This window comes from Jaculus jaculus, chromosome 10 (assembly GCF_020740685.1).
Source record: "Jaculus jaculus isolate mJacJac1 chromosome 10, mJacJac1.mat.Y.cur, whole genome shotgun sequence".
Lineage (NCBI taxonomy): Eukaryota > Metazoa > Chordata > Mammalia > Rodentia > Dipodidae > Jaculus > Jaculus jaculus.
In genome coordinates this window covers 76,678,574-76,704,784 of record NC_059111.1, presented here as the reverse complement: position 1 = coordinate 76,704,784, position 26,211 = coordinate 76,678,574, and the positions used below count along the sequence as shown (strand labels likewise).

At 40.7% G+C, this 26,211-nt stretch overlaps 1 protein-coding gene across 1 annotated transcript in view; it reads right to left on the bottom strand.

Annotated features, from left to right (window-relative positions):
- Tes (testin LIM domain protein) overlaps positions 1-25,854 on the bottom strand; it is a 58,245-nt gene extending 32,391 nt beyond the window's left edge. Inside the window, exon 1 of the mRNA XM_004658567.3 lies at positions 25,658-25,854. Coding sequence (XP_004658624.2) covers positions 25,658-25,666 — 9 coding nt within the window. The 5' untranslated portion in view covers positions 25,667-25,854. The remainder of the gene's footprint in view (positions 1-25,657) is intronic.
- Positions 25,855-26,211: the final 357 nt, after the last annotated feature.

Sequence of the window (26,211 nt, the reverse complement as noted above, 5' to 3'; positions counted from 1 at the left end):
CTGAAAGGTCACTGAAAAATCCTCCTGGAGCTGAGTTGTAAACTTCTTCCATGTAGACCAGCTGACAGAAGGCTGGAAAAAGCCATGCTGAATGAACTTCAGTGGGAGAGAGAGAAATCACCAGTGAAGATTCTCAACAGAGGACACTGAAAGTCTTACATCTGGCCAGCCCCAGTTGCACCTCTGTTATAAGGGAATACAACCGCACTTTAATTTGACTAGAGGCCAGCTCGATGGGAGGGAATAAACCCCTGATACTGAAAACCTACAACAGGGGTAGTCATGAGCCCTAGGGGTGTAATGTTAGCTGCTGTCTGACTTAATGTATATACCATGCTCACCAAACTGCTCAGTAAGCACTTCTCGTAATGTTTATACCCATATATTAATGCTACTCTCACTTTTGGTTACAGAACCTTCTCTTTTCAGATGGCAATGACCTTGGGATGATTCAGAAGGCACCATGGTGCTGATTAGAAGTGACAAAGGAGTGCTCAGCACTGAAATATCTCAATCACACCTTCCAAGGCTCAGGGCCCATTGCAGAAGAGGTGGTGGAAAGAATGTAAGAGCCAAAGGAAGGGTATGACTCCTTTCAACGTGCTCCTCCAGACACAAAATGACCTGGATATCCATGACCTCACAGTGCCTGACACTACCTACACAAACCATCACAATAGGAGGAAAAGATTATGACATCAAAATAAAAGAGACTGATTGGGGGTGGGGAGGGGATATGATGGAGAGAGGAGATGGAGAATTGAGTTTCAAAGGGGAAAGTTGGGGGATGGAGGGAATTACCATGGGATATTGTTTACAAACATGGAAGTTGTCAATAAAAAAAAAAAAAACTAAAAAAATCCAAAGAGTCAATGAAACAAAGACTTAGTTCTTTTAAAGGATAAACAAAATTGATAAACCCTTAGCAAATCTGACAAGAAAGAAAGAGACAAAAATAAATAAAATTGGAATGAAAAAGGCGCCATTATGAATTCAGAATCGTAAGGCCATACCTTAAGAATATATATGCCTCTAAGTTTGAAAATCTGAAAGAAATGAATGATTTCCTTGACTCATCTAACCTACAAAAGTTAAATAAATATGAGATAAACCATAACAAGTATGGAGAGCCAACCAGTCTCCCAACTAAAAAAGTCCATGCCCAAATGGATTCACTGGTAAATTTTTACCAGATATTCATGGAAGAACTAACACCGCTGCTTCTCAAACTTTTCCATAAAATAGAAAAGGAAGGAATTCTACTGAACTCCTTCTATGAAGCCAGCATCACCCTGGTACCAATTCCAGACAAAGACAGAACAAAAAAAGAAAATTACAGACTATTCTCCCTCATGAACATAGATGCAAAAATTCCGAACAGAATACAAGAATGTATCAGAAAGATTATTCACCCCAACCAAGAAGGCTTTATCCCAGAACTGCAGGGATGGTTCAACATACACAAATCAATAAATAAAATATATTATATAAATGGACTGAAGAACAAAGAATCACATGACCATCTCAATAGATGCAGCAAAGGCATTCAACAAAATACAACATCCCTTCATACTAAAAGATTGATAGAAACTGGGAACAGAAGAAATAGAGATTCCATCTCACTACTGTCAGAATGTATATGATCAAGCAAACAAATGACAATAAATGTTGGCGAGGATGTGGAAAAAGCAGAACAATTCTACATTATTGGTGGGAATGTAATCTGGTACAGCCTTTGAGCATATCAGTGTGGAGGTTCTTGAGACAGTTAAAAATAGATTTACCATATGATCCAGCTATCTGATTCCTAGGCATATATCTTAGTGATTCTTCATACTACCTTAGATACTTGTACAACCATGTTTACTATTGCTCTATTCACAATAGCTAGGAAATGGAACCAGCGTAGATGTCCCTCAACAGATACATTGATAATAAAGATGTGGTACATTTACACAATGGAGCTTGATTCAATGGTAAAGAAAAATGAAATTATGAAATTTTCAGGGAAATCAATGGACCAGGAAAGGATTATACTAAGTGAGATAACCCAGGCCCAGAAAGCCAAACATTGCATGTTCTTTCTCGTATGTGGATCCTAGCTACAAATGTGTAGTCTTGTGTGTTAGCTGGAACCAAAAATTGGTAGCAGAGGCTAGTAAACTAGAAAAAGGCTATAAGGGAGGGAGGAGAAGTACGGTGATATTACATTTTATATATGTAAGTAGAAGAACTCGGAGTGGAAAGTCCTAAGTGAGGCTAACAGAAGAGATTAAGTAAAAGAAGGGCGGAAAGGGCAATCAAAATTCAAGATATTATAAAGAAGACATATGAAACCCTACTTTTTTCAATAATGGCATATCCAGAACCCATAGATTGTTACTTGAAAATTTTCAGTGCCAAGGATAGGATACCTTCCAGTGAGTTGCTGGCCAGGGAGGCCCTGTTGCCTACAAAACATTATACAGGCTATTGCCAAGGCCCTTGGTTTCCCATGAGAAACAGACGGCAAGACCCTACTGCTGAAGACTTCATATGCTTTGACACCAAGGTTACTGAGAAGTCAAGCTGGGGCTGAGCTGAAAACCTCCTCCCTATAAACCAGCCATCTGAAAGCTGGAAAAAGCTGCACTGCATGCAGCCCTATGGGAGGCAGAAGTCATCAGTGGTAAAAACAATGGACACTGGAAGCCTCATATTTGGCCAGGCCGGCCAAATGACTGAAAGGGTGCCATAGTGGCATTTCTGCTCTGGGGGAAACCAACTGCTCTCTAACTGGACTGGAGGCCCACTCTATGGGAGAAAATACATGCCTGGTACTGGAAACCTAACCAAAAGCCTATGGCAGGGGAGGTCATGAGACTTAGGGATATAAAGCCTGTTCGTGTCTGGTTAAATGCATATATTATGCTCACCAAACAGCCCAGTAAGCACTACATGTAATGTTCATATTCACATATTAATACTACTCTCATTTTTGGTTACCGAGGCTTCACTTTCCAGATGGCGAGGACCACTGGGATGACGTAAAAGGCAACACAGCATGGAGAAGAAGTAATGGAGAAGTGTCCAGCACTGAAATATTCCTATCAAACCTTCCAAGGCTCAGGGTCCATTGTGGAAGAGGTGGCAGAGAGAATGTAAGAGCCGAAAGAAGGGTATGACTCCTTACAATGCAACTGTACAGACAGAAATTGGCCTCAATACCCATGACCTCACAGTGCCTAGCAATACCTTCACAAGACCCACATAATAGGAGAAAAAGATTATGACATCAAAATACAGACAGACTAAGGGAGAGAGGGAGGGGATATAATGGAGAGTGGAGTTGTGAAGGGAAAGATGGGGGAAGGGAGGGAATTATCATGACATTGTTTGTATGTATTGAAGTTGTCAATAGTAAAATTGTACTTTAAACAAAGATTATAAGATTTTATTTTAGAATCATTGTAAGTACCAACATTATTTTCTATATTATATGGAAGACTTATACATTGTGTGGTATTAAGAGGCAGTATAATAAGAAAAAACTCAAATATTTTTTCAAGTGAAATAATTCCTAGATTAATACTAAAATCTTTTTAATTAAGTATAAAGCTCTGGGGTCAAAAATAAGGAATATTTGTCACATTATAACTTCTGTAGTTTAAGCATGTAGGTGTGACTTATGAGATGGACTGACTCAGGAGATGCTGCAAGTTTACAACCAGAGGTCAACAAAGCCTGCAATCATTTCCACCTTCCATCAAGAAAAGACCACTTGCCTTGCCTGCTATCTCACATGGGTCTCTCGACATGGGTGCCTCATGACATGGTAGCTGGCTTTCTCCAAGGTGAATGATGTCAGAGACTGAGTGCATGTAAGATGGAAGCCACAGTCCTCAATCTTGGAAGTGGCACTATTACCTCTGCCACATTTTATTTGATGGCAGCAATGACCAGTTCCCAGCCCATAGTTAAAAGAAAAGGAAAAGACACAAGAATAAAAATCATAGGCAAGCATCACTGGGGACCATCTTTAGAGGCTGCCTACTAACTACGTCCTTGTGTCTGCTTTGGTTTAAAATCCAAAGACTAAGTGATGCTTGATGAAGGAGCTATATTATAAATGGATCTAAGGGGTGATTATTACCATGTTGCTTTTTTTTGTTTGACATTTAAATGTCTCTTTATACAAATGGGCATCCTACAATAGAAATTTGATCTTTCCTTTTAAATGTCTCCTCTGTAACTTGTTAAGCTGTTCACTCAGTAGTGATCAAAAAAGTTTTATATTCATCAGTACAGAAGATGGCTCTTTACTCTCTAAATCCCATTCTCCTCAACATTGTAGACTGATGTAACTGTGTGGAACACAGTCATGCAGCCACAATGAGATTATAAATAACTATATACAATACAGAGCTTGATTGTTAAGAATTTCCTGAAACATATGAGAAAACTTTTACAATTTTATGTCATGATTTTTTTAAAGAAAATAGAGAACAAAATAGAAAAAAAAAGATTTATATAAACCCATTTGGAGCTACAAACTAAAAGAAAACACATACAAAACTGAGTCCTAGGGCTGGAGAGATGGCTCAATGGTTAAATTGCTTATCTACAAAGCATTAACAACTGAGGCTTGATTCCCCAATACCCATTAAAGGCACATGTAAAAAGTGGTGCATGCATCTGGATTTCATCTGCAGGGGCTACAGGCCCTGGCATGTCCATTCTTCCTGCCTCTCTTCTATCTGTGGTAGTTTGAATGGATTTCCCCCAATCCAGTTAGTTTATTAAAGCTTGTAATTTAGATCTCCAACCACTTAGCTGGAGGAGGTGTCACTGGGGGCAGACCTAAATTCCAGCCTAAGATATGCAAAGTGCCTGAGCTCTGCCTGGGTATGCTTGTTTATGTTACGGTGTTGGTGGTAGTCCTTCTCTCTGCTTGGGCCTGTGATAGGGGGCCAACTTCTTCTGCCATTACGGAACTTCCCCTGGATCTGTAAGCTTCAAATAAATTCCTTTCCTTCAATAGCTGTTCCTGGTTTGAAAGTTCATCCTAGCACCCTAAGGCTGCTGCAGAATTGGTACCAGGAGTGGGGTAGAGTTTCTGAGATGAATCTGACCATGCGGATTTTTATCTTTTGGAACTTTTGTGCTGGAGGAATAGGAAATCTGGTGCTTGTAATTGAAAATGCCTTCTGGAGCAGTCAGCCAAGTTTTATGGACTATTCTGATGAGAGTTTGAAAATGCTAAGTGCAGATAGAACTGTGTTTGGAAGTTTGTCTTATGAACTTTCTAAAGGGAAAGAAGGACTGCAGAAGACTTGTTAGAACTGGACTACTGGCAGAAGGGCTGGCTGCATTCTGCTGACCAGGCCCAGAGAATTTGATCAAGGTTAACTTTCTAATGGACTGATATGACTGGCTAAAGGTATGGGACTGAGAGATTTCAGGTTTTAAGTTGGAAAATTTCAAGCAGGTTTACAATTCACTGGCACAGAGACTGGTTTTAGGTAACTGAAGCTGCTATTATCAAGCACATTAGCAATCTTAAGGAAGATGGCCCAACTTCTTAAAATAATGGAGAGAATGCCTGAGGTAATTTTAGTCCAGAAAGACAGAGTGGTAGGAATGCACTCTTTTGAAAGGAGATCTGAAAAGAAGGAATATGGTCTTCAAGGTAATGATTTACTTTGTCCCGGAATTAAGAATATGGCTGTATCCTGCACACCTGGTATTGGTTTTGGGAGCAAGAAAAATGGGAGGAGTGGTCATGAAGTACAGGCAGTTCCAGGAGCCATTGCTGAGACGTGGCATACAGGCAGGGCATGATGACCATCATGAAAAGGCTGGTAAAACCACTGGAAGATGGACCATGGCTAGCATAGAGACCCAACGATGCTTTGGATATACCACAACTGTGCAAGGGCTACCACTGATTGCTGTTGACCTGGGATGGCAGTTTTCCATGGCTTGTCCACACAGTTGGAGGGGCATAATTGCAAAATTCAGAGCCTGCCAGTCATTGGTGAGAATACTGGATTGGAACTGCAGAGGTATGATGTTTGTTTGATGGTTATTGAGTTTGCATTGTTCCAGTCTCTCTCCTTGCTATGCTTTATAGCAGTTGGAAATGTTTACTCGGTGCCTTTTTATGTTCAAAATATCTAATTAGTTTGATTTTACAGCACTTCCAGCTAAGAGACAATCTTAAATCTCAGATGAGACTTCGGAATTTGGAGCTATTTTAACTTGGTAAAGATGGTGGGGATCTTTGAAATTGAACTGAACACAATTTACAATGTGAGATGTTTGTTAGTCTGTTGGGTGGAATGTGGTATTTTGAGTGGAGGTCCCCCAATATATTCAAAAGTTTATCAAAACTTGTAATTTAGACCTCCACCCGCCTAGCTAGAGGACATGTCACTGGGAACATACGTGCATTCCTGCCTAAGATATGCAAAGTGCCTGAGTTCTGCCTGGCTTCCCCAGTGTGCTTGCTTATGGTGGTGGTGGCTTTTCTCTCTGTGTGGGCCTATGAAAGAGGGCCAACTTCTGCCATTATGCAACTCTCCCTGGTTCTTTAGCTTCAAATTAATTCCCCTCTTTCCATAACTGTGCCTGGGTTGGAAGTTCATCCTAGCATTCTGAGGCTGTCTCTTACACTGTCTCTCTCTGCTATAAGGATTCAATCTAGGAAGTACTTACAGTCAGCATTACTTATATTTCCAATAATACTTGATATTGCAGTCAACTTCATATTGCTGGCAAATAGAAACCAAGCAAAAGCAGTTTGTGGGAGGAAAGTATTCTTTATAGGGGACACCTGAATCAAACTACCACTGTTGTACCAAGACCTCTCACCAAGAGCCAAGTCCCCCAGTCACCCAGAGAACCGCCACAGAAGCCGAGACACTCGAATGCAAAAGCAACAGGTTTCTTTATTGCAAGCCTAGGCCTGGGCTCCGTCCCCACAGTCCAGCACAGCGGTACTGAGGGAGAGAGCCCCTTTCTTTTGGGGGAAGGGGTTCATATAGGAATTCGAACAAAGAAGTAGGGGATAGATACATGCTTGGTTGATTTAAACAGTTCTGATTGGCTTGGGGTTTCAGTGGGCAAAGTTGGGGGTAGGAGCTAGGGGCACTCCAGGCAGATGAAGACATCTCCATTGTCCTTGAAGTGGAGATTCCTCAGTTTCTTATCTAAGCAGGTAGTTGGAGGGCCTCCCCAGGGAGTGTTTCTGCAATGTCCTTGAAGTGGAGATTCCTCAGAAATGTTAGGGGGAAAGGCAGCAATTAAGCAAGCAAAGGTTACAGAAGCAAAAGGTCAGCACATTGGCCAGCTAGCGCTCTATCTAAGTCAGGCCTGGGCCTTTTTTTTTTTAAATGGTTATATTTGGTCTCACACCACATTCCACCCCTGGCCCCCATAAACCAATAACCATAAAAGATGTAAAATGCAATACACTCAGACCAACTTTAAAAGTTCCCATAGTTTTAATCAATCCCAATGATGTTTAAAACATATCCATAGTCCAAGGTCTTTTAACTGAGCTGTTAATAAAAAAGAAAAATACCATAATGGCACAGAGTAAACATTCACCCTGCAAAATATGGTATTAGGCATAACAAAGAAAGACTGAACCAATATAAGATTTAAACCAAACAGGGCAAACATTAAACTGTAGCTCACGTCTGACAACTCTAACTAGTGACAAATCTCCAAGTTCGATAATTCTAGCTAGGGACAAGTCTCTAAAGTACCAATTCTGCCCCTCCAACTGGGCTACTCACAGTCCAGAAAAACTTCACCTGGTGCTAGCAGCTCTTCTTAGCAGCTATTCCTATAGTCCTGGCATGTCTACTGGCTCTCCAATGCAACCAACAGTTCATCCTCATGGATCCACCAGGCTCTACACAGGTAATCTAACAAGCCAGCTTCACATTATCCATGGCCATTTCCAAAAACCAAAACTGTGTTGCAAACCCAATGACCCTCTGTTTCCTGCATTTGTTATACCCCCTAAGACCAAGTGGGCTACCAATCTGTTAATCCAGGGAGGGAGAATAAGCTAACTTTGAAGAACAGCAAACTCCTTCAACATTCAGGTCCTTTAATTCAGAAGTCAATCCTGCTATCCCAATGCAGATCAACTGACCCAATATCAATCTTGGTAGCTATAATCTCCCCAATAATTACAGCAGTTCTGGCTCTAAAATTGTATTTCCTCTTTTTTAAATTTTGGTACTATACCCCTCTGCTCACACTAGTCTATTTGTATGCAATACAAACCTGCACAAGTTCTCAGGACACAGGGAGGCAGAACACAGCAAGCCTCCCATGCAAACTGTTTCTAGCCTAATCTGGACAAAGCTCTTTCTCCTCATAAGCCAAACCTCATAGTCCATAGTGCTTACTGAATTAAGGTCATTCAGCTTTCTTAGTCCAAGGTTTCAAATCCTTCCACTTTCTTCCCACAAATCAGTTCCAAAAGACCAAAAACCTTAGTCCGGTTTCTACCAGGAATGAATGCACTTTCGGTCCCAATTTTGCTGTTGCAGTCAGCTTCATGTTGCTTCACGAAGAACCCAACCAAAAGCAGTTTGTGGGAGGAAAGAGTTTATTTTGGCTTATAGACTGGAGGGGAAGCTCCATGATGGCAGGAAAAAAAGTGGCATGAAGCTGGACATCACCTCCTGGCCAGCATCAGGTGGACAGCAGCAGCAGGAAAGTGTACTGAACACTGGCCAGAGAAAGCTGGCAATAACACCAACATGTCCACCCCCCAACAACACAACTTCTCTGGAGACTGTAATTCCCAAATTGCCATCAATTGGGGCCCCAGCACTCAGAACACATGAGTTTATGGGGGACACACAGATCAAACTACCATACTTAACTACTCAAAATCTAACACATGATGAATCTATACAAAGTATGTTCTTAATTTAAAAAAAAATCTAACTGATACACACAAAAGTATTCAGGGTGATGTAATTTAGATTTTTCTTTTAAGGCTTCCACTTATTTTAGGTAAGCAAATGATGAAAAGAAATGTAGTCTGTCTCTATAGTTTATGCAAGTGCCTTATAAATATTTTTAACTGTCTACTATAAAATAATTTTTATATCACATTGACCAATAGCACACCTCTTCTGGGAATAAGGTCTATTAGGAGAACGACTCCTTCCTTCAAAATCTATAACTTTGAGAAAACACAATGCAAGCTGTAAAGATGTCACAATTCACAGACTATGACTGCAGCTAAAATGGCTTCTTAATTAGGACTGCTTGCACTGAAGGACTCCACAATGACATGAGCTTAAGCATCATACCTTCAAAGCCTTATATTTATTAGCTACAAAGGGGATTTTTAAAACCTGATGTAAAGGGTATCTATAGGAGATTTGTAAAAAAATTTGGCTCACAGCAAGCATTCCTAATTTGGGCTTGGTTACCACTGCTACACCTGGATCTACAGAGTGGGTCACATAGGCAGATACACACATAGAGGCTACTGTTAAGTCACTTCTTTACTCTCAAACTTGAATAATGCTATCTGTGTGTGTGTGTGTGTGTGTGTGTGTGTGTGTGTGTGTATGTGTGTGTTTTCCAGGTAGGATCTCACTCTAGCCCAGGCTGATCTGGAATTCCCTATGTCATCTCAGGGTGGCCTCGAACTCACGGTGATCCTCCTACCATAGTCTGCCTGCCGGGTGCTAGGATTAAAGGTGTGTACCACCACACCCGGCTCAATCATTCTTGATATGCCTAAGACCTACAGCATCATTTTCCAGAAGTAACCTATTATAACATACGGGTTATAGTGTGGGGAGGATGACTAACAATAATGTGATTTATAGCCATTTGTCCCTAACTGTCTAGTTGGCACACACACAGGAAAGAGGGAGGTAGAGATGTGTTCACTGACTAGAGAAAAAATCATGTTGTTGGCTGAGTGGTCTTGGAGGTGGCTGCCCAAGGGAGCAGGAAATCAACAGAACCCAGAGAGTAAGGCGCAGTAGAAGATCTAGAAATTGAGGAAAGGATGGGCATGGAGAGCAAAAGCCAGGCCTGAAGCACAGTGAGAGGCCTTAGAAGCCTGAAAAGTGGGGGGGGGGGGCTTAAGCAGAACCCCTACTGCCGGGTCCTCACATCTGCTATAAACTGTCTGCCCAGTCCATAACATCCCTTGCTCTGGAAAAACAAAGTTATGCTTATATGATGTACTTGTAAACATAGAAACCTCAACTAATTTAGATTCCTTATGACCTTTGAAGGGTTAGAGGAGCAATTTGGGACGGGAGATGTGGAAGCATGCTTCCCTAGCATGAATCAAGCCCTGGGTTTATCCAGGAAAATGAGAGACAGTGTGTGGGACACAGAAGTGGTTTGGTTCATATACTTCTGGACAAGGATTTCCCCACTGAAGAAGGTAACCAAGCATTATTTTACATCTGTCTAATGGTTCAAGAGACTTGAACATTTTTAAAACATGAATTCAACTAGGACCACATTTCAATTGCATACTAATTTAACTTTCTTTTATCTTCATGCAACAAGCAAAGAAACAAAAGTAAAAATGGTGATGACTATGATACGCTGGCATATGTTCTATGTGTAGGTATCATACATATGCTGTGTTTTAAAACATTCATTTAATATCCTCCTAGTACGGTATATAGATGAAATTCATTTTCAGTTGAAGATATTAAGGTTTCATGGTTGAGTAATTTTGCCAAATTCACACAGCTAGTAGGAGTTAGGGCCATAAACTTAATTTAAAACTCTCAAGCCACAATATAATCTGGTTCTTAAATATCTGCTAGTACTTAGGTCTAGCTAACTGGGCACATTGATCAGGGTTTATAAATAATTAACATTGAGCACCTATGATGCCAGGCACTAATCTACATGTTTATATACACTGTTTAACTTCACAATAATCCATCAGTGAGGTATTATCTGCACTTCACAGAATTGTAGTGGCCCGTGGGTCTCAAAGCTAATGGAAGCATGACTAGATTATTAAAAACAGAGAAATCAAGTGAGAGATACTGGAGAGTATCCTGTATAGACTTTCTGAAGGATCAAAGATGCAGCTTTGATGTATCAGTAACTTAGGGTATCATTGCAGCAGAAACTTATAAGATATGAAAGATCTTCAGAAATGCATCCCCAAGTCCTACCACGAATCCCACCACTGCACAAATTATGCTGAAATAGTGGTCTCGATTTTTCATGTCTCTGAGGTAGTATCAAACTCACAAATATCTGCCACAGCCTCACAGTTGCTTCCTGAACTTCTTTTCCTCTTAATTGTGAGGTTTGGAATGTGACTACTTTCACATACGAAGTGGCTCATGTGACTTTTTAAAGTGCTCCTGCTGGTCCTCCACTGCTCCAAACCCTTGTTTCAGGGACACATCATCTATGAGAGTCAGATGCACCCTCCTGAAGGGTATTTGGCCAGGAGTGAGTCACTGTTTGAGAAAGGTCACTGAAAAAGAATATCCATTCTCTGTTTGTTCTGTATTGCAAGTGTTCCTAGTATTTCCTCTAATGACTAAGGCTGTCTGGCTCAGACAGCTCAGCCGCTTGATGGCTACATGACTGACAACTGTCAGACCCTTTCCATGCCTATGGACTCAGTGGTGCCTCAGTAAAGAACTGAGTACCCCAGAGGTGGCAGGGATGAAGGTCAAACAGGAAGCTTGCTGCTGCTATCTTCACAGTTCCTGAGCCTGCCTGGATTGTGAATGATACTGTTGATGCTCAGAAGACCCTCTGGGGCAGTGGCAACCACAACTTCACCCATTTCCAGGAGCCACAAAAGCTGTCAATCAAATTGCCCCTCACACCTGTAGCAGTTCCTTAAAATGCCATCATGACAGATGTGTCTGTGTTTAAAAGACTGATATCCTGAAACTCTGAAACTGGTAGAGGAAAAGGTTGGGGGGACTCTTCAACATATTGTCACAGGCAACAATTTTCTGAATATAACCCCCGTTGCTCAGGAAACAAAACCACTAATCAACTACTGGAACCTCATGAAGTTACAAAACTTTTATACAAGGGACACAGTGGAAAGAGCAAAGAGAACCTACAGAATGAGAGAAAATCTTTGCCAGCTATACATCTGACAGAGGATTAATATCCAGGATACACAAAGAACTCAAAAAACTAAATAATAAGAATTTAAAAAACAATTAAAAATGACCTATGGAACTAAACAGAAAGCTCTAACAAGAAATATAGATGGCACATAAACATCTAAAAAAATGTTCTACATCCCCCGACAGGCATGGTGGCACATGCCTTTAATCCCAGCACATGGGAGGCAAAGGTAGGAGGATCATCATGAGTTCGAGGCCACCCTGAGACTACAAAGTGAATTCCAGGTAGCCTGGGCTAGAGTGAAACCCTGTCTGAAGAAAAACCAAAAGAAAAAAAAGTTCTATATCCTTAGCCATCAGGAAAATGGAAATTAAAACTACTCTGAGATTACATCTCACTCCTGTCAGAATGGCTATCATGAAAACAAATGACAATAAATGCTAGTGAGGGTATTGGTGGGAATGCAATCTGATATAGCCATTGTGGAAATCAGTTTGGAGGTTCCTAAGACAGCTAAAAATAAGTTTACCATATGACCTAGCTATACCACTCCTAGGCACATATCCTAACGACTCATTGCATTACCTTAGAGATATTTGCACATCCATGTTTATTGCCACTCTCTTCACAATAGCAAGGAAATGGAACCAGCCTAGATGTCCCTCAACTGATGAGTAGAGAGTGAAGATGTGGTACATTTATATAATGAAGTTCTATTCAGCAGTAGAAACAAAACAAACAAAAATGAAATTATGAAATTTGCAGGGAAATGGATGGACCAGGAAAGGATTATACTTAGTGAGGTAACCCAGGCCCAGAAAGCCAAGTGCCACATGGATTCTAGCTACAAATGTCTGGACTTGTATGTGAATTGGAATAAAACTCAGTAGCAGAGGCCAGTAAGCAAGAAAGAGGAGGACTTAGGAGATGGTATTGTATATAAGTAAGTAGATGAACAAAATACTAGGGGTAGGAAGGCCTAAGTGAGGTCAGGGGAACAGATTGAGTAAAGGGAGGGTACGGGGAAGAGTTATTCAAAATCTAAGGAGGTATGAATAAGCCATATGGAAACTTACTCTTTTGAAGAATGGCACACCCAGAAACCATAGATTGTAACTAGAAAAGTTTCAGTGGCAGGGATGGGATATCTCCAGTGAGCTGTTGGCCAGGGAAGTCGGTGATGCCCCCAAATCACTAGAGGTTATTACCAAGGCTCTTGGTTTCCCACTAGGAATAGATGGTAAGACCCTACTGCCGAAGACTCCACATGCTAGGGCTGCAAAGTCACTAAGAAATCTTGAAGGAACTGAGCTGAACACCTCCTCCCTGTTCACCAGCTGATTGAAAGCTGGAAAAAGCTACACTACATGAGAGAGAGAGAAGTCATCAGTGGAGTTAAACAACAGTGGACACTGCAAGCCTTAAGTTGGCCAGCTAGGCTAAATGAGCCAATGGGTACAATAATGGCTTGTCTGTTATGAGGGAAAACAACCCCCCTCTAATTGGGCTGGAGGCCCACTCCATGGGAGAGAACACATGACTGAGACTAAAAACCTATGATGGCGGAGGTCATGAGTCCTAGGTGGGTAACACTTGCTAGTGTCTGGCTAACCAAACTGCCTTGTAAGCACTTCTCTACATGTTCATACTCATACATTAATGCTACTCTCTCTCACCTTTGGTTAGAGAAGCTTCTCTTTTCAGATGGCAGTCACCTCTGGTATAATTCAAATGGTATGCACCATAGTGCTGAGAAGAAATGACAGAGAAGTGCTCATCACTGAAACATCTCTATCACGCCTTACAATGCTCAGGGTCCATTGCATAAGAGGTGGTGAAAAGAATTTTAAGAGCCAAAGGATAGGACTGCTTACAATACAATCTTTCAGACACAAAATAGCCTGGATATCCTTGACCTCACAGTGCCTGACACTACCTACCTAAGATCATCATAATAGGAGGAAAAGATCATGACATCAAAACAAAAGAGAGACTAATTGAGAGAAGATATGATGGAGAGTGGAGTAGCAAAGGGAAAAGTGATGGGGAAGGGAATTATCATGGCTTATTGTCTATAATTACAAAGTTGCCAATAAAAAATTATTTAAAAATAAATTTAAAAAATCCAGATGTGGCGGTGGAAATATATAAGAAAGGAGGAGGTCCGTAACTTACAGTAGCCATTGTAAGGTCAAGGCAAGTTTGAACTATATGAGATCCTATCTCAAACAAAACATTAATTCTGAGCTTAGTGGCTCATACCTGTAATCCTAGCATTCAGGAGGCTGTTGTTGGACTGCCACAAGTTCAAGGCCAGCCTGGAATGCAGAGTGAGTTTCAGGCTAGTGTGTGCAACAGAGTAAGATCCTGTCTCAAGAAAATCACACATATCCACACATTAACTCACAGAGACTCAGAGCTGCTCAGAGAGTTTTTGATCTAATGCCCCAGGGAAGATCAAAGCTACCACAAAGCAGGTAGGAACACTGCAACTGGCATGGCACCTCTCCAATGCACCTCTGCCTTGGGAGACTTTGATGCAGTCATGACAACTTCAGATGAACTCACCTAAGGCTGCTCTAGATGACCCCATTCAGAGCCCTGGTACCTCCTCAGAGCAGCCTTGGATCTGTTTGGGAGGAAAGCACCTAGCCTGCCCATGGAAAATGGTGTACATATGTTACTGCTTTCAGAACTAGCAGACCTGTTCCTCTCACTTTCCTTGGAGCAGTTGGGGGTGGAGTGGGGAAGACAGCATCTCTTGTACAGTGACCCTGGTGCTGCAGCCCAGATCCCAATAAAACCCCCAGAAGTGTTTTGTGTCCACCTGTGGTCTTCACTACAGGTAGAACGGCCTAAGTTGGCTAAGGAGAAAAGAACTCCTTGGGCTTCCAGTCCAGGCATATCCAGCAACAATGAGAGAATGGATGGAGAGTACCAGAGAAGCAGGGAAAAAGAGAATTAAGGATGCCAAAGTAAAGAAGAGCCCAAATTGTAGATAATGACAGGCCCAGCCTCTGGAAGAATTCCAGAAAGCTTGAAAGTTACTATGATGGCTACTGAAGAGTTGCTGTACTACGAACTGAGGGTCCTTGGAGCTGCAGACACTCTGGTAGTACCTGCTGCTGGACCAAAACTATATCACTAAGATAAGACTTTGCAATCCTAATACCCTAGGCTCTGAGGTATTGACACTAAGCCACACTTTCCCTATGTGCTACTTCTGTTTGGAAAGAGAAACAAAACTTTGGCTGATTGGTGGTGTCAGTAGGATGAAAGATACATGTCAGGACAATGTCAACACACAGTTCTGAGCCAAGTCCAACCAACACTAACTAGCACACAGTGTGACATGTCCTCTTACTGTAAGATGGCCATAATTAGGCTACAGGGCAAGGAGCTAAGGCTTCTGCACTAGCTCAATGATAATTTTCTGAACTGGAAACTGTACCCTGGAAAAATCACAAACAACTGTAGCCCTTGTGCAATGGCTTTATTTTAGAAGAATCAAACAGAAAATGCTAATGGTGTGAGCTACAAGCAGGCCTTCAGTGATATTCATCTCCATGGACCTGTGGAGCATGCTGGTCAGTCTTCCTGTGGAATGCCTTCTTTACCTCCTGAAATTTAGTTTGTTGTATAGCAGTTGCCGCCTCAATTAAACACACTCAGTCTATCCAATTAAAGTTAATTACTTATGCTCTGCGACTCTAATACTTGTTGGTATTACAAGTATCGTAGTACTATTCAAAACGTAGCACTTGGCAAGCTGTGAACCACTAGTCTATAATGGGCCATATAAAGAAAATGAAAAGCATGCAATTATGAGTTGTTAAGTACTTTGATTAAATATTTTTATGTCTGTTACCTTTAGTAACTTTAAAAAAAAACAGCATAGTCATTTATTTTAGTAATTCATTTTTGCTGTATTTTTAATTAGCCCATGAGAGATTTTTCTTTAAGTGGTTCCGTATCAGACAAAAGGAAGTGTTACAAGGTTTACTTCATCCTACCCAGCACTCTAAGTCAATTTGCTAATGTGTCTTGCTTGCCTCCCTCCCACTTTTCCTCCTCTCTGTTTCTTGTCCAAAGCTGACACCAGTTTTAGAGTATCTATATAAGCTCAATGAGTGATACTGAAAATGAAGTCTAGAGTCTGGCATCTTAAATTTAAATTTCATTTTTCATATTCTCTAGGAAAAACAAACAAAAGCTTTTTGCTGAGCCCCAGCTCCATATATTGAAGGTAAGCACCTTAACAGGTCTGCTGCCACTGTGACTCACTCATATCACCAAGGCTATCAAGAGGATATGTTCATGTAAATACAAAAATCCATCTTAGTGATATCACTTTATTTTCAAACAAAGCAAAGTGAGTTCCAGTGGTCTTGACTTATGAATGGACTTCCCACCAAAGCACCTGAGGAGGCTTTTAGCCCCGTTTCTTTGTTAGGCTCATTGTTCAGATAAGCTACACAATGAACTTCTTGAAACTTCTTTTTACAGTTTTGAGGTGGTTAGAAGGTTACTCTATAAACACAGGCTGAATCATTCATGGTTCGAGGGTGAGTCAGCATGCCATACAGTAGTAGCCTTGCTGTCACTAAGCAAACAACACTTCAGCATTTCCCATGTACTGGCTTCTGATAAAGTACTCTACCTATAAAAGTTTTGCCCATGGAGATGGCTCAGTGGAGATAAAGTACTTGACCCTCAAGCACCATGATTCAAGGTCAGATCCCCACCCCCACATAAATGATGGTGCTCAATAGGCAGAAACAGGGAATTTGTGGGGCAAACTGGCTAGTGAGATTTTTTGAATCACAAAGTCTTGGATTCAAATGGGAGAACTTGCCTTAACAGAGTACACATATATATACAAAGAAGTAAATAAATAAATAAATAAATAAATAAAAACCTTGTCTAAACCCAGTCAAACCCTATTCTCAGCAGATTAAGGGGGCATCAGAGAATTCTAAAGTATGCATTTTACTTTAGTGACTATGACCAAGTAAGAACAACAATGCCTATGCAACTATGTCACACAGACACCAAAACTTAAGGCGGAAGTAGATGGTCCTAACTATAAATTTGGCTGTAGTTCTTTTATAAGAGAATCAAAGATAAAAACGAGTTAGTTGAAAAGTAATCTTTAAATTCTGCCCTCTAATAACAACACTTGACATATACCTAAACTGGACATAAACACCTGGACATTGAACTAAACAATGAAGTTATTTTTCTTTAAAATCATGAAAAATGAAGCTATAAAAGTTGTTTTTAATTTCATTAGTCTTGTTTATTTTCCCTTCTTTGAAGTTTATTTCATTAATCAAAATTCTTATAATTTTATTGAACTTTTCATCATTTTAAAAAAGTATAATTTCCTGTGTTACATATTAGTGACCTAATGAAATGACTTTAAAAATAATAGTTATAGTTACCATGGCAGTAGTTACCAAACAAAAATTCCCTGTGACTGAAAGCAGAAAATTCAATGAGTCGTTTGTAAGGCATTTGTAATCATTAGAAAACTGGGTACTTTTTGGATGGATACAAGACTGCAATTATAGCTGTATCCATTTATGATCACTTTCACATTCCAATCCCTAAAGACTTGCTTTATAGCTTCTTTTTCCATTACTTAAGATAAAGGAGTTACGAATCCCAAAGTTTGCAAAACCAAGAGTGAAGCCCAAGAACCCTATGTGAGAAATTGAGTATACTGCTAACTTATAAAGAGCAAACCCAAGAACCCTGTGTTAGAAGTCGAGTATACTGTTAACTTATAAAGGCTTTACAGATGGCAACGATCATAAGCATGCTTACTTTTTTTTGTGTGTGTGGGGGGGGGCTTTTACTTTCTTTTAGGTTTTTGTTCTATCACTTCTTACATGAACATAGGGGTCTTTGTTTTTCATTACTACTACCACAGTCTGGAACAGTGCTGGGTACATTTTTTAAATGCAATGTTTAGACAAAGAATCTTATTTGAGAGAGATGATATTTAAAAACAATAAATACTGGGCTGGAGAGATGGCTTTGCGGTTAAGGCATTTGCCTGCAAAGCCAAAGGATCCCAGTCGATTCTCCAGGATCCAAATAAGCCAGATGCACAAGGGGGCGCATATATCTGGAGTTTGTTTACTGTGGCTGAAGGCCCTGGCATGCCCATTCTCTCCCTCTCTCTTTCTTTGTATCAAATAAATAAATAAATAATAAATTTAAAAAAACAATCAATACTCTTTTATTTTTCACCTTTCCATGATAAAATACCAAGTAACATATCATTTCTAGGCTTATTTGATCCATACTACTTACAACTGCTTACATATTTTTGAAATACACTATAAACTTAATTATATTTAACTTTTCAAATGCCCGTACAAATATGAGCATGGTCCAGTTAAGTATAAAAATATATAGCTAAAACTTATAGGGAAAATACTGTTTGTTCTATAGATATCTTTATCTTTACATTAATAAATATGTACTATACTACTCTGATACTTGTACTATTATAAACTAGTAATACTTACAATTATACCTCTTCATTTAGGCTTGCATACATACACATTATTATATAACATATACATATTACACTGTTTCACTATATATATGTATATATCCACATGCTCATGGTTTGTGTGAATTTCACATACCATGGCATATTATACTTGGTAGACTGCTGACATAATTTTTTATAGCCAAAAGAGTCAAAGAATTTAGAAGAACCTTAGAAATCATGTCTCTAATATTGATTTTTTAAGTTTTTATGGTTATGCAAAATAGGGTCCAAAGTGGCCAACATCACAGGAAAATAGACTCAGAGGTATTACCCATCTGCCCCAAGCTAAGTTAAAGATATACTGATAATGGAAGTTAAGAAAGCTGACTTTTTCTGATTTCTAAACACACTGCAATGATTTGACTATATATATGTTTTTTAGAGAGAGTAAGGGAGTAGGAGAGAAAGAGTGAGGGCGAGAGAGAACTGGCATGCCAGGGCCTCAGCCACTAAAATTGAATACCATATGCTTGCGCCATCTAGTGTACACATGCAACTTTACACTTGCATTATAACTTTACACTTGCACTTGGCTGATGTGGGATCTACGGAGAGCTTGAACATGGGTCCTTAGGTTTCGCAGGCCAGTGACTTAACCACTAAGCCATCTGTCCAGCCCCCAAGCTATATTCTTATCCTAGTTTTCAGAGAATAAAGACAGGGAGTAGCCCTATTTTTCCAATTAATTATCTTTTCTCTAGGAAGTCCTATTTAATAATTCTTTTCCACACAATTATGGTCCATAATAAAATCACGAGGTAGAGCTGATCATTCAGGTGTTTTCTAAAATATAAGAATTTTCGTATGCAGAAGTGGAAATTAAAATAGCCTCTCAGCATTGAGTCTGATTCTTTTCTTTTTATTTATTACTGATTTATTCTTTCTTTGTGTTTCTGTTTTAGCTGTCTAGTCTACTACATCAGTGGTATGAGCATTCTGTAACTAGGAAAAGGAGTTTAGCCATTATGTACGAAGATTCCTATCAAGTGTAGAGTTCAAAGGTAGAACACACTCTTCTATAACTCACTCAAATGCCCCTGAAGACTCAGATGCTACTGGCTAAGCTCACAAAACACAGCCAAATGAGGACTCATGACTGCTCAGCAACACATTAAATAGCTGCAAGACAGCATTACTCTTGGCTCCCAACACAAAGTGGGATGTTGGAAGAATCCTAGAACATGACATCAAGAATGCTATTGGAGCTTAAGCAATTTCTTTGCCTGTAAAAGCCTTCCCCAAATTCCTTTTCACAATCTGTTTTTAGATTTCATCTCTAGTACCATACACTCAAGGGGATACATAAAACATGGATAAACACACAAACATGGAAATAGCAAGATGAAAACTACAGTGGAATAGGAACTGTTTTATCAAATATAATTTCTAGCCCAGGCTGACCTGGAATTAACTCTGTTATCTCAGGGTAGCCTTGAACTCATGGCAATCCTCCTACCTCTGCCTCCCGAGTGCTGGGATTAAAGGTGTGTGCTACCATGCCTGGCTCAAATATAATTTCTTTAAATAAACAAGTAAATGTTTAAATGTACCCTATTTTATTTCTTTTTATGAGATAGTTCTACTCAACATATATTTAGTGGATAAGCAAGCTGTTATTAGACTCAGAAGGTAGGTGGGATGAAGAAAGGAATAAGGACTGCAGATTATAGTACAAGTTCATGGTAAATTTCAGCTCAAGCTACCTGAACAACTTCATCTTTTTTCAAGATGATTAAATTAAGGAGATTCAAGTCTTCATACGATTGTTCTGAATAGCAAACAAAACATGCAAGTACAATAAATATAAATCTGTATCTTAAGAAACTTGCATTCTTGGTAACAAGGCAATATTACAAAGGTAAGTAACCCACAGTGGAGAAGAATGAGTGTCTTAAGACAATTATAGGTAACATACTTTGGGAATTTTCGAAAATGCTTTCCCACAGAGGTAGAAACCTGGAGAACGATTTCCTAGAAGAGGACACCTTATGATGGGGTAGACTTTGAGGAGTAAGTATTAGTTAGTATTGGACAAGGACCATGAGCACTACTGCACAAGCAGTGTTACAGGGTGAGGTGATGGTGCCCAGGCAAGAGTGGATTTAAAAGTTTCAATTTCTGATGCACAGAATTGCATAAAGGAACGAAATCAGCAAAAACCTACAACAGTTGCAATCAGTGAAACTAAAAATAATAGGGAGTTCATATCTAATCAGTGTAATGTATCACATCATGAGTTAGAAAACAAAGACTGGCTAAGCTAAGGACCACTTTACTTTCTTCTGCAATTGTTCTGAGACAGAGTATCCCCCTCTAATGCAAGGCCCTACATGTGCCTGGCCCTCCCTTTCACTCCCATCTATGCCAATGACTTTCAGCAAAAAAGCTTTAATATTTATTACAGCAAGAAAGGCTTCACACAGAAACCAATGTTAGATTTGGGAATTAGTATCACCACACACTTTCTCTTTTCCTGTCACTCTGGGGCTCCTGTTAGGGAAGTCTTATTCTCATTTCTAATGCAAATAATGTTTGTGGTTCCCTAGTTTTCCCAGTAGCAAGGACCTGTACTCATCATGTTTTGGGGGGATGGGGCCACAATAATTAAAGCTTTTAAAATAAGCTTGGAGGCAGAGAGGGGATTTCCAGTGACTTAATCATTAACATGAACCTCATTTTAAAAAAATATTTTATTTTTACTTATTATTTGACAAAGAAGGGGGGGGATTGGGCACACCAGGGCCTCTAACCACAGCAGATGAACTTCAGATGCATGTGCCTCTTTGTGCATCTGGCTAATGTGGGTCTTGGGGAACCAAACCTGGGTTCTTTGGCTTTGCAGGCCAACGCCTTAATCGCACTAAACTACCCCTCCAGCCCCATCTCATTTTTTTAAAGAGTAAAATTAAATGAATAAAGAAAAGAATCCTGTGAAAGGCATGCAAGATGTTAGGATGGATCAAAAGAAAGAGGTTAGAACAAAGGTTAAAACAAAAGAAAAAAACAGTAAAATTAAAGCCCTCTCTCAATTCTAGGCGTAGAAGGGAAATTACTAAACTTTTCTTTCCTGCTGGTATGTTTTAAAGAAAAAAAAAAAAAGATTCTCATGGGAGAGTAGCACAAAAAGGAAAGAGGAAAACAGCTGGCTGTGGACCATCATTTCCCATTCACCACAAAAATGATTATTTCTGCTTCTCAAAGGCATTGTTTTTGTTTTTTTTTTTTTTTGTTTTGTTTTTTTTCTTTTCCTGCAAGCAGACAGACTCTACTTACACATAGTCAGCTAAGATGAGACAAGATATCTGGAAGAGGTCCAATGAGTAACTCAGAAGACAAGGCATGGACATAAAAGTCAAATTCTTCTCTAAAATATTATTAAAACAAAACTCTGTATAGCTAAACTAGCTTCCACATCCTAGCAACCATTCACTGAATTCAAACAAAACAAAATAGAGGAAAAATCCCCTGTGTTTGTAGAAGTGGGGTTTGACTGGTAATCAATTCAAATTTGCAGAAAGGATATGGAATTCTTTTGTCATCCAAAAAATCTTAGACTAGTATCATCCACTTAGGTCACTAAACAAAAAGGAAAACCTTTATTTATTTCATTTTACTTAATGTTTTTTGACATAGGTTCTCACTCTAACTCAGGCTGACCTGGATGTAATTCATGATGTAGTCTCAGGGTGGCCTCAAACTCATGGTGATCCTCTTACCTCTGCTTCCCAAGTGCTGGGATTAAAGGTGTGCACCACCATGCCCCACTATTTTTTTTTCCCCCCCACAAGAAATGTTCATGGGAAAAGAATCACATTTTCATGTGACCAAAGAAAATAATTCATGAATTCAACAATATGATAAAGACTTTAGAAGAAAAACGTTACACATCTTTAATACACAAGTCAGTATCATTTTATTTAAATGGTTTTTCTTTATTTCAACTTTGAAGTTGCATTTTCCATGGTACATTTAACCTATAACTTCTCTTGTATACTCAAGACAAAAAAGAAGGGAAGGCTAGAAAGATGGCTTATTGATTAAGGTGCTTGCCTGGAAAGCCAAAGGACCCAAGTTTAATTCTCCAATACCCACATAAAGCTAGATGTACAAGGTGATGCATGCATTTGGAGTTCGTTTGCAGCTGCTAGAGGTCTTGGCATGCCTGTCCTCTATCTCTCTCTCTCATAAATAGAAGGGAGACTTAAAATTTCCAGGATAACAAATTAAAATAAGAAATCTCTGTGGGTGAGTCAGATATAGGCTTGTAAAGGTTTTCTTCTAGTGGATTGCTAAGAAACAGTTAAAAATAAGTTGAGTTTTAGATTATGGTAGAACAGAAAAAGTATTCCTAGAATGTTCAAAGTATTTTGTCCTGGGAAACTTTTATCCAATCCAGTCTACTATGAGTTGGTTGTGCAAATGGGTATCAAACAGGACACCTTTGGGGTTTCTTAGTTAATTCTGATTTACTGGCAGAGGACTGTTCTAAGAATTGACAGAAATGATAATACAGTGAAAGATGGACTATTAATGGTATGGGATTCTCTCTTTACATTTATGTATGCCTTCTTAGGGGGAGAGTGTAAAGAAGTAAAATTAGACAGAAAATGCTTGGTTGAAAGGACATCTTTGGAGAGCCAGAACTAGAGTGAGACCCTACCTTCAAGATATCCTTTTTAAAGAAACGGGGGTGGGTGGGTGGGAGAGGGATGGAAGAGGAAAGCTATGGCATATATCAAGAACATTATTGTAGGCTGGAGAGATGGCTTACCATTTAAAGTCCTTCCTTACAAAGCCAGAGGAGCCAGGTTCGATTCCCCAGTACCCATATAAACCTGATGCACAAGGTGGTGCATACATCTGGAGTTCATGTCCAGCCACTGGAGGTCCTGGTGCACCTATTCTTTCCCTCCCCCCCCCCTCTTTATTTACTTCTCTCTCTCTCAAATAAATCAATAAAAATGGGGAAAAAAAAAAGATGTGTTTGGGTTTTCGAGGTAGGGTCTCACTGTAGCCCAGGCTGACCTGAAATTCACTATGAAGTCTCAGGGTGGCCTTGAACTAGTGGTGATCCTCCTACCTCTGCCTCCCAAGCGCTTGGATTAAAGGCATGCATCACCATGCATGGCTCCAAAAATATTTTTTAAAAAAGCATTATTATAACCCACATTTTAGGAAATTGCTTATAAATATCCAGATATGTTTTTTTCCTTCTAACCTCATATCATTGTTAACTTTGGAGTTTCCTGCAAGAATAACTGATGGTCTCAAGGAGTTTTTACAACACCTTTGGATGTAAATAGCCTATTCTTAAAAGCTATTTTAGGTTCATAGAAAAACTGAGCAGAAAGCCCCAAAGCTCCACTGTCCGTCTCCCCCCCCACACACACACACAGACACATAACACCAGCACAACCTCCCTACTGACAGCACACTAGCTCCAACGTTCAGGCTGTATATTATGGTTTGCTTTGGGTATTACCTATTTTATGGGTTTTGACAAATACATGTGGCATATAGACACCATGATAGTATCATACAAAACAGTGTCATTGCCTACTCATACCTCCCTAGTCTCAAAAGATGTTGACTTTTACAAAGCAGTGTTTTTTTGGAGGCTAGTAGTTTTGTTTTGTTTTGTTTTTTTTTCCTGGAGGCTCAGCTGTTAAGGGTCTTTCTTACAAAGTAGCTTTCCAGTCAATTTTTACAGTCAAAGACCCCTGTCACCCCCCAAACACAAATATTAGAGAGTAGCTCTCATACAAAACTAAAAACACAAGAAGCTCTCACACAAAACTAAAAATAATGCAGTAATAAACAAAAGACTACCCAGCAAATATTTTCTTTTTCTAGTGGTAAGATTAACTAGAAAACCATGTTAGGAAAACTAAAGAAGATCCCAAATGGAAGAGACTAGAATGCAATTGCACTACTCCGAGGGTATTGCATGTTCTCCGGTTCTCAACTTCCCCTCTGAGTGCTGATTTTAATCATAAGGGACCGAAAAGTAGTTTCATTGTGAATTCATATTGGTAAACAGCTTCCTAACCTACTTGCATTTGAATACAATTTCACAAATACACTTCTATATGTAAAATAAAATTCATTAATGCACAAGTCAGAAGATAAAATAAAAATACTAGCAACCACATGTGAACAAGAAAAGTCAAGTTTTCTCACTCACTTCGTTCAACTTCCTCCTCTATTTGAAAAGTGACTCAAATTTACTGCTAAGTAAACGGGCAATTCCTAGGAACAAGAGCTTGAATATAGAACGTTACACTGGAATGTGATCTTAGCGTTCCGTTGACATAGTCTGGTCTCCACCTCTTTCTCCCAGGCTACCGGAGGCTCCCCGAAACCTTGAGCTCCTCAGGTGGGCGCTCGCGGGCCTGGACACGCTGGAGCAGTGAGAAAAGGGTTTCCCTAGGCTAGGGCGCAGAATACCGGCTGCAAACTATGCAAACTATCCCCTAGGAGAGAGGCAGGGCTGTGGCAATCAGTGACACCCCCTCCATCCTCAAAAGTCATCACTTGAAGGAGTTATCAGCAGCCACGGGTGTGAAGGAAGTGCATTACATCAGCACTCTCTCGGAAAGGGAGGAAGTCTGGGCTGTCAAAGCCACATCCGTGCCCCTGAACCACACAGGCTCCATCAAGCGGAGTGTCCCCAGGCAGGCAGGAGCGTCTCGATCTCGAGCCTCGCTCTCAACACCGGCTTCTGGGCAGGCGCGGCTGAAACAGGCTCAGGGAAGTTTCGAACACCCTCCCCCCTGGCTGGCGAGGAGACTGGGGAGCGCAGGCTCCGGAGCCCGAGTCGAGACGGTCACTGGGGGCTTCGGGGTCCGCGGAAGGGAGGGGCTTGCCCTCCATCCACAGGGACGTGACATCAGCCCCGGGACTCCCCTGAGCGGCAGAGCTCCTCGGTCGTCCGCGCCCAGGGGGGCGGCACCGCCCGCTCAGGTGAGCCACCCGTACCCTCACCTTCTTCATCTTGGCTTCCAGGTCCGTGGTGGTGCGTCCGAGGGGAGCTCCTTCCTCCGCTCGAGATCTCGCGCCCAGGCCTGCCAGGTCTCCCACTCCTCTCCTGGGGGTTGGAAGGAGACTCGAGCGCCACAGCCACTCACTTCACCCGGCGCCGTCGAACTTCCGCCGCCCAGTTGGGCCGCCGCAGGGACCGGGAACAAAGAGAGGCAGGCAGCCAATAGCAGGCCAGCAGCGCCGGGCCGCAGCCAATCACCGCGCGACGCACGCACCTTAGCAGCCCGAGTGCAGCGCAGCAAGGTGAGAGGCGGGGCCACGAGCGGGGCGGCGGCCTGCGGTGCTCGCGGCTCAGGTAACCCAGCAGCCTTCCTGGACGCTCTGTGGGTGGGAGCTGGTTCTAAGCAGAGTTAGAGCCCCTTCCTTTGGGCAGAACTTGAGTTTGTGGGGAGTTTTAATTCAGGTAGAATAAAAACCAAAAAGGACTAGTTATCTCAGTACTAAGTTCTTGGTTTGTTTTTTTGGGCAAAGAGTACTAATCTGTGGAGATTGTTAGG